Genomic DNA, 9,600 nt, shown 5'->3' with positions numbered 1-9,600 from the left:
CGGGGGGCAGCAAGCCGTGAGTAGGGATCTGGTGAACCTGCCCCGGCGTTGTCACGTTCACCATATCATTCGTCTGCACCTCAATCTTGTAACCGGGCGGCAAGAAGGTGTTGAAGCCCATGATCAAGTCTGGGTGGCCCTTAAAGAGCTGCGATACGCGGCTGATCACTCCTGGAGTGTCAATACTGAAAAAGGAACGAGATCAAAAATGTCATGATCCTCAAAGACCCTTTCAGTGGTACACACCAAGTTCTCCACATCAGAATTTTTCCATTAGATTTTTTAACCTTATCACCTCTAATCTATGAAGCAATACAAAACTGACGCCTATAAATACACTACTGAACTTAAAATAATCCTAGTGTCCTTCGTACTAGCCCAGAGAGCATTCTCTATCTATGAGATCTAGTCCCAAGTCTGACCATTACTGATGGGAAGACAACCAGGCAGCCAGATGAATCAGCCGTCAAGGCCAAACTCGCAAACTCCCACTCTTAAGCAGAGATATAGTACAAACGAAGCGGTGCATTTAGCTTTCAGAAAAAACAAAGAACACAACTGCTTTTACACTACTGCTAGAGGTGTGTAACTTTCCACACGGAAGGACAGAATGCAGCTCCTGCTCTGTGCTCCCATGCCTACGTACACCCTTTTCTAACCTGGAAGAATAAAGCAAAAAACAGCTTGTTACCTTTGAGATTTAAATTCCTTCATAATATCCAAGAAGTCATTGTAGACCTGTGGCTGGCTACCAAATTGCAGCTTCACCTGGTCAAGGTAAGACAATGCATCCTCCACCTGAACACGAACAGACAGGTTATAGTAGCAGAGAAGATTTTATTTCACCTCCCGCTGTTTTGCAAAACACGCGTTATTTGAAAACACAGCTGTTAATTCCCTGCTCAGGGCTAAGGAGCAAAATACCATCAGCCTGGTTAGTGTACTACCAACACTATTTGAATAAATGATACTCACTCCCCACTCCTGGCTCACAAGATAAAACTATGCCAAAAAGAAACAAAAAGGAAAAATAGCAATGCAGATCAGTGGAATTACTCAAGAGAAAAAAAAAACCGATACTCCAAATTTACCATCGCTGAAGTGACTGCTAGGATAAACAGAACTAGATGGAGTATTTTTCCTGCATTCATATGTGGAAATTATTATGGAAGCCTAAGAATAAGCAGAAAGTGGAACTGACATACTCTGTGTAGTAGATGTCTGCCAGGTACACACTTCCACTGTTTTCAAAAAGCCAGACATTTCAGTTCGACACAACGATTTTGAAAATGGCAACTGTGGGCGGTAAATTGTTTTACACCTCAAACAGCAAGAAGTTCATGAACCGTGCGTGTACCAACATCCAATTTTCAGATGCACTGAAAGCACATCCACAGCCTAAAGCGAGAGCTCTGGGTCCCTATCGCCTCCGACAGCCAGGCCACGCGCCCATCAGCCGCAAGAGCTACACACACCACCTCGCTTTCGTCTGAAATCAAATGACAGCAAAGGAAGACCAACACCCATGGCCCCAATCCTGCACCAGCAGAGGATCTGCCGTCGATTTCACTGGGAGAAAGAACCACACGCTCAGAAACCATTTTCAGAGGTGTCTAGAAATGAAGTGCCCTACATTCTGCAAAAGGAAAGGGTCTCTCACCACACGAGGATGTGGGTTCCACCAAAACTGGAAGACTTGCACCGTATTTGGAAGAGACGAAGAAATAGGCATCAATTCATACATACGCGACCTTCTCGCTAGAGCTGCACCAAATGCAGCTACTTAAATGGCTTATTTTTGGTGAAGTTTTCTCTTTTTAAAGGATTTTACAGCACATAATCCAAGAATAGAGCCTTCCTTACTCCCAAATTACTCCCACACAACCACCCACATAAGCCATGTGTTCAGAAAAGCACCAAATGTTTTGGCAATTTAACCCATTCATATGAATACTCCGATCAATACTTCCTTTTCTTTCCTTCACGATTTTTTCCTCACAAGCCCATCTTTTTATTGCAGTACTTGAAACAACAGTGTTTCAGCAGAAAGAGAAATCCCTTTATACATTCAACAGTCCTCTGAACAGAAGCAACTAAGCCTTGTCAAGAAAGCTGGCCTTGCAGGGAGGCCTCTCCTGCACACCGAATAGAAAAAGGTTCCTGGTTGCCCCAGGATTTGGGCACAGACCTAGCAATTCCACAAGTCGGGTCAGCAGTTCGAAAGAAATACTTGCAACAACCTTCCCAACTCCAAACCTTTCCAAAGTTGGGTTTTTTTTTATCCACAAACGGATTCCAAAGAAGACATGGGATAATATTTTGTGCCTAGTGCCGTAAGTCAGGTATACATGGATGCTCTGATCACCCTCTTGCTCTCACCCAGAAGCAACACCCACACCCCGTTCAACCGCACCTTCATTTCAAACACCCATTGAATAGAACAACTTTTAGCTGAGCTCCTCTTGCCAGCCAGCAGATTTCCCCCCGAAAGGTTGGATTGCTTAAGGCAGCAATGCCCAGCGTTACCTTGAGCCGCTGGAACTGCTGCTGCCCCTGCACGGGCACGGCTGGCGGCGTGGGGTGAGTGTGGCTCTGCACCACTTGGCTCCCGTGAGGCTGCACTGGCGTGGTGTGGTGGTGGCCGCTATGGACGGCTGCGATGGCTGGCCCATGGCTACCCGAGCTCTGTGGCACGGCCGACACCTGGCAAGGCAAAGAGGATGTCAGGTACGGCTGCAGCTTCCTGTCCGCCTCTACTCCCTGCACGGACAGACAGCAGGATCAGTATTCCCAGGCCCAGACATACAAGCAAAATTTTAAGGAGGCAGAACACAGTCAGTGTGACCTGGGACCATGATTGCTGACAACCTCATTCAAAACTTATTTTTTGGTTTTTTTTTTTTTCAACAATGACCCAGAGAGACCTAAAAACGAAACAAGACAACTCTGATCCCATATTCCAAACACAGGGGAGCCCTCTCTGCAAACACTACAAACACAGGTCCTCTCCAGCCTGCAGACTCACTGGCTGTCCAGTCATTAACAAAGACCTGCAAAAGGAGCCTAAAATGAGATCTTTAGTCTGACAGAGTCAAGGTTCTCTCTTTTCTCTAAGAAAGACTGTGGCATAAGCAGTAATCTGAATGAATGAATCTTTAAGAGCTTCCACACTCCTGTTCAATTCAGTTACTGGAAGTCAAACTGTGGCTCTCTGGCCCCAGCAGATTCAGGGGAAATCTCAGCTTGGTACCTCCCCTAGAAAACCAAAGGAAAGTAACAGAAGGCATGCACTTTTCAGGCTTCCTTCAGACATTACACCAGAAAAGTTTCAATTTGGACAATATATTAAAAGAGCCTTAAATAAAAATAACCTACTCTTCATTTTACACAAACTGTTTTCTACTCATGCCTTTTAGATGGGATATGCTTTTTTAAAAATCCTTCTCATGAACACGAAACAATCTGCTTGCTGGTCCATCCAAGTTCTTTTTGGGACTGCCAACAAAAAACACATCATCTTCCAGACCCTGCAAGTGTTTGTCTGCAGGCTCTTCACCTCTGTGGCTGCTACTGTCACCATGAGCATCCCTTCTCCAGAAGTAAGGAAGAAACTGTGCGTAAAATTAAGCACTGAAGAGGGAGGGCAGCTCACCAGCAACACAAGCGTAGAAGACGCAACATGGCAGAGACAAATAACACAGGAATAGCCTTTCCCTGGTCTTTCATTGGGATATATCTCCAGCCCACTCAATTTTTTTTTTTCTCTCCCCAGCTGCAAAGGAGGCAAGAGAGGGAAAAATGCCACCTAATGACCCCAGGGTAATGCTTTCTGAAACACTTCAATTTTCCTGAAAGTCTCCAATCTAAATGCTGATCCGAGCCAGTCTAAGCTTAAGATCACACAAGATATGGCTCGCCTGTGACAGAGCAACCATAACAACAAACATTTTCCTGGTGAAGAAAAGAAAAATGGAGAAAAAAGCCCTGCACACATTTGCCTCTAGGATGCAGAGACCACAGTCTGAGAGAATCATTAAAACAATCGTTTTCAAGCAAGTCAAACAACACCACATTTGTTCAGGTGGCTCTGAAGGTGAATGAAGCCTGTAGTCTTAAAGCAAGTGCTTCAGCTGAGATGTATGACAAGCACATTGTCCAACCTTGGTTTTTCTTTAGGAAGCCCTGGTTACTAAAATAAACCTTGTCTCAAATACACAACTCTACCGTGAAATGACACGGTGCGGGCTGGTCACGCAGGAGGACGGCAGACGATCCCCTGAGCTGCAGCTAAGGGATGAGCACACACACCTGGTAGCTGGGAGTTACCGAGTACTGAATCCCCGTGGCAGACTGCATGGTCTCCGAAACAGCCTCATATACCGGAGGTGCCGGGGCAAGCACGCGGTGCTGGTGTTGAAAAGCTTCGGTGCTGCTGGTGATACGCCTCTGCTGCGACGCATACACAGGTGACTCCTGCTCATCCAATCGCCGCTTCATTCTGAACTCATGCTCGGGAAGCACTACAAAACCTGTTAAAAACAGACAGATTAGCAAACGCAGTTGATTCGTCGCTCCCTGCCAGGGCTGTGGACACTAAGTTCACCAAGAGCAGGGAGGGCAAGTTTCCCTCTATTCAGTTTGGTTAGCTCGAGCATTAAGATTCAGCTTTCTGCATGAAATATGCGATTGTGTTTCATCACAAAATATATACAAGTCTTATTGTTGAAAATAAAACACTCTGCTTAAAAGTTCACGATTTCTTCAATCTCGCTCAAAGGCCGTCGCTAGCACACACAGACCCTGAGCAATGCAGTGTTTCAACACAACGGAGGGAGAGCGTGTTACTGACAGGTCATCTTGCCACTGTCCCACTCCTACAAGTGCCATGAATTCTTCGCCCTGTTTGAACTACTCACCTACTCTTTTCTGCAAGCAAATTCCAGTGCCATTTTCTACATCTGGAGAGTTACTGCCATCCTTGAGATGTTATCTGCTGTTCATCGAACCACTGGGTGCTCAACAGCATTGGCAGCCTATTACGGAGTTCGATGGACAGAGAACAGAGTGAAATCCCCCCCCTCTTCAGCCTGTAATTCATCAGGACCTCTCCAAAGCAAGTCTTTTCGTGTTCCAGTGCAATTAAATATGTTCATTGCTAACGTGGACACATGGATAAAAAATAAAGGAGAACAAAGTTCCCCCAGATGAACAGCCAACTAAGCCAATTCTCATCCACCAAGTCAGGACAGCTCTTCACTCTAAACCCACCATTAACCAAAGAACTCAAAGATCATTCACGAATATCCCAGAGCACGTCAAATAGGTAAACGGAACCAGCAGCACAGAGGTTCAGTACAGATCAACGTGGGCTTGACAACACAGGCTCTGTGTCACCAAGTGCTTTCCCTCTGCGTCCCTCTTTACTACCGTCTCCTTTTACTTGGAGAGGTTAGGACAAGGAAGATGACTTAATTTCTTTTTGGACTTGCTCTTCAAGCTTATCCTCTCAGAACAGAGTCACTTACCAGTGACTCAAGGCACTGGCAGGCAGAAGACCACTGGCAGAGGACCCCTCAACCCAAGTAAGGCAGCAAGCTCGCTAGCTGGATCTTATCTGCAAGTTACAAACCCTCAGTAGGTCTGACCTCCAACATGCACTCGGAATCGGCGGAGCACACCCCAGGAGCTCATTTTGCTAATGGTGCCTGCATTGGCTGTCTTCTCATTCAGCTGGTCTCTGCTGACAAACAGCTAGGCAGCCGAACTTGGAGCTACTCCCTTCAAGCACAGCCCACCTTTAGCTTTGTAAAAATGCGGTTTTATGCTAATAGGGTTGGGACTAAACTGAGCAACGCCGGCAAATCTGATCACACACCATCATCCCATAAGCAGAACTAGCCGGTGTTTTGCATCCTACCGTTGACTGCATGTGTAAATTCCAGGCAAAGCTTTGGTGGCATCTATTTATATAACCTGGTTGCCAACATGGATATCCTTCTGCACCCAACAGTGGTACTCCAGCCAGTCCTTCCACTTCCTTTTGACCTCCCAGGCTGGTTCGGCCCTTACACTCTCAACAGTGCAACAGCCTTCCGACTCCACAGGAGCAACCAAGAGCTGCTGGTGTGCAGACACATACATGTCATATCCACAAAGCAGGAATATTCCCTCCCCAAAAAATTAACATGATTTGCTATAAAGAAGTGAAATGGTTCCAGCCAGGCTTGACACGCTGTGTGTGATAAGGTGTTGTGTGTATAAATGTGGGTACACATGGTGTACACGTGGTGTGGCAGTTGTTAAGAGTCTCACTTCCCAAGGCAACGCTCCACACTTGTCGCTTTGGATGGACTAATCAACCTTGAAAGCAGAGGCTGTTTGAGGACAGAAGATGGCTGGAAGACTCATGTGCCCTTATGAGGATTAAAATGCCACCTTAGGACTGAGAAGCCTCTTGTGGAGCCACCAAACACCTCAGCCCTGTGAGATGTGGGAATCGTGGCAGCACCAAGGACACATTACCACATAGACACCAGCAATCTGAATGCCAGGTTTTGAAGCTCCCAAATCTCACAGACCAAGTGAGCAATCTTACAGAAACCTAGTCTGCTATATGGTTGACAAAAACTTCTGTTTAGTGAAAACTAAAGCTGCTGTAGGGTCATCTTCCCCCTGAATTCCCCTCACCTTCACTAACTGAGCTTGGAGTCTTGAAACTTCCCTATTGCAGTCTACATAAATACATATATATAATCGATATTACAGGCAATAGTCAATAGCATTAGTCAATCTTCCTAACTAACACCTTGCTAAACTCCTATTTCAGGTCTGCATCTGCTGTGTAAGAGTGGCTCGCAGCAGACCACCGCTTCACAAAACTTACTAATTCACAGGCTTTTTTAATCCTAGCAGAGAGATGATCTCCATACTCTGCTGTACCCAGACGAAGGCTGGCCACGTTAACTCCACGCATCCACCACCACCAAAACTCTGCAAGAGCGAAAAGCACTGAGGGGCAAACCAGCAGCAGAGAGGAAACCAGTCTGCATCCCGCAGGAGAAAACATGATGCTGGATGCTCCAAGAATGCACTTGTTTCCTCACCAAGGTCCTGCTGCTCTTGAGCAGGCATTTTCCAAGGATCTTCCCCATTCAGAAGCTGGAGAGATGTGCTGCGCAGCGAGTCCTACCCTTCCTACAGCACATCAGACAGCTGACAGGGGAGAAAGGGTGTGACAAAACCCAAAACTAGACGTGTCGTTCTGCACTGATTTAGCCGAACCCTGCTGCTCCAAGGAGCAGTTCCACCCACTTCCACCGGCAGCGACAACGGATTTCTCTCGGCATCCTTTGCTGATGGCAAAGCCCAGCTGACGTGGAAAGGTGTTTTGAGGATGAATACACAATTGCAATCGGTACTGTCAAAGACTTGTATCAACTAGCTGCCCTCCACCAAGGCAACACTAAAACCAGCAGAAAGCTTACGTTATGTTGCCTGCTCAGAGATGTAGCACACACCTCTTGCACCCCCTTATGGGCTTGGGCTCTAAGATTTGGAAAGCCCCAATTCAAACTGCATCATCCGTAACCTTAATCTAGGAGGGAGGGGAAAATAAAAAACACAAAAATGCAGCAAGGACTGCACAAGACTGAAAACAAGTCACGATCTTCAGGTACTTTCCTTCGTTAAAAGCATTAACCCAAGGCACGCAGGAGAGCTCAGCAATAACTGAACAGACTGCGTCCCACCCCGTGCAGTCCACAGAGAATTGCATCCCCCTTCTCTGGCATGATTTCTACCCAAACTATCTTTTAATTTCAGTGAGAGTACACTACATTCTGCCTGCAGGAGGATGAAAACTACATCCTCTATTTTCTTTGCTGAGGTTTTTAATGTCACCCTTCTCAGGGAAAGACCACCGCAGGAACACACCTCTGATCTTCCCACCTCGCAGCTCACCAGCTTTGCTTAGTGCTACAGGTAGGATGCATCAGGCAGACAAACCACAAACGCACACAGGATCCTCAGTTGGTAAAGCAAGAAAAACAATTTTAAAAGGTACGCTGTATCTCAGTAACACCACCAGAGTTATGAAATTCTATCCTGCCAGCCTCATCACAGGATTTCCCCATCCATCTGCCTCGCATAAGCCGGCGGGACCGATCAACGTGAAGTGGAGCGCATCCCTTCCCCTGTGGAATCACGGAGAGGAACAGCAGCGCTGACACAGAAAGAGAATGAACAAAGCAGGGAAAAGGCTGGATTCAGCTGCTAGAGCTCCCTCCTCACACCCAGCTCCCCTCCTGCCTGTTCACTCCTCTGTGGGGCAGTGAAGGCAAAAGAGCCCAGGTATCCTCCTCCTCTTCCCTCACAAAACTGCCTCTCTCCTGGCAGCTCTGCTCCCCAGCTCTTTAACAAGTAAGATCTCAAAAATCTGCTTTTTTTCATTTGGGGTTTTTCCATCACATAGCAGGGCCTCCTGGCATTAGAGGTCAGCTGTATAAAGAGGTGTTGGAATTGAAAGCAGAAAGAAGGCGGCAGAGAATAGGAAGAAAGGAAATCAGGAAGGTCTGCTGCCTCGGCACCTGTTGGAACCACAACACGGCTGTGGATAACACCATCCTCACAAGCAAGTTGTGAAAGTGACACAGAGAGGATTTTGGTCCCCGCAGAGTGAGCACCCCACTGAACAAGGGCAGGAAAATCACATCACTGCAGACGACGTGGTTAACATGCACAGGGGCTCTTTAAAAAGTTTCCTTTGGAGGGACAAAGGACACAAAACCCGAGAGCAGCAAACATAAGTCTCTGCTATGGCTCCAGCCCCCAAAGGGGCAGCTCCGAACCCGGAGCCATCACAGACGTCCTGCAGGACGAGTCCCCCGTAGGCTTTCGATGCCGTCTATCACAGTGCCCGCTAGCCAGCGGCCGGCTCAGGTTCTGGCAGCGCTGCTGTCTGTGCACTAACCCAGCTGCATGACTTCCAGAACATGACCCAGCTTGTTCAGCAGTCGCTGGTGTATTTTTTCCATGGTGCCACATAGCCTGGGATCCCTCGCCTGTAAAATGGGAATAAACCCCTGGCCCCGCTGCAGAGGGGTGCTGTGCAGAGAGACACATCCACGACCAGAGAGTCCTGGGCACTGCAAAATGAAATGAGAAGCATCCAACAGAAAATGGTGCTGGAAAAGCATTACACAAAGCTTTTGGACAGTTAGGAAAGTTTTCCGCAAGGCGACACGGTGACAGCCTGCAGGTTACATGCCAGCAGCCACCACGAGGCAGGTGGGACAGGAGTAAACCCCACTAGTCTCCATCCCAACAGGTAACAGGTTGGTAAGGCGCTGATCCATGCTTTGCCAAAGCAGCAACGGCCTGGGCCTTAAACCCCACCATCCAAACCAAGCTTTACACTCAGGACACAGCTTAGCGTCATTTTGCCCAGGTTCAAGCACACTTATGAGAATACTTACATTTATGCTTTTTTAAAAAATAAATAAATAAAATAAAAAGAGACAAGACCCCACAGGAGTTGGAAGAAAGCAGCAGGATCCCAAAAGCGCACAGACACAGACACCCCTGCCTACCAGGCTGAAATGA

The 9,600-nt window shown here is 47.2% G+C and overlaps 1 protein-coding gene across 1 annotated transcript in view; it reads right to left on the bottom strand.

The window, feature by feature from the left end:
- SIN3A (SIN3 transcription regulator family member A) overlaps positions 1-4,523 on the bottom strand; it is a 27,590-nt gene extending 23,067 nt beyond the window's left edge. The window contains exons 1-4 of the mRNA XM_010154546.1: positions 4,309-4,523; positions 2,527-2,703; positions 692-798; positions 3-185 (exon numbers count right to left, since the gene is read on the bottom strand). Coding sequence (XP_010152848.1) covers positions 3-185; positions 692-798; positions 2,527-2,703; positions 4,309-4,497 — 656 coding nt within the window. The 5' untranslated portion in view covers positions 4,498-4,523. The remainder of the gene's footprint in view (positions 1-2; positions 186-691; positions 799-2,526; positions 2,704-4,308) is intronic.
- Positions 4,524-9,600: the final 5,077 nt, after the last annotated feature.

The sequence above is a fragment of the Eurypyga helias genome, unplaced genomic scaffold, assembly GCF_000690775.1.
Source record: "Eurypyga helias isolate BGI_N326 unplaced genomic scaffold, ASM69077v1 scaffold28096, whole genome shotgun sequence".
NCBI lineage: Eukaryota > Metazoa > Chordata > Aves > Eurypygiformes > Eurypygidae > Eurypyga > Eurypyga helias.
The sequence above is the reverse complement of the archived record's forward strand: the minus strand, read 5'-3'. Positions and strand labels throughout refer to the sequence as shown.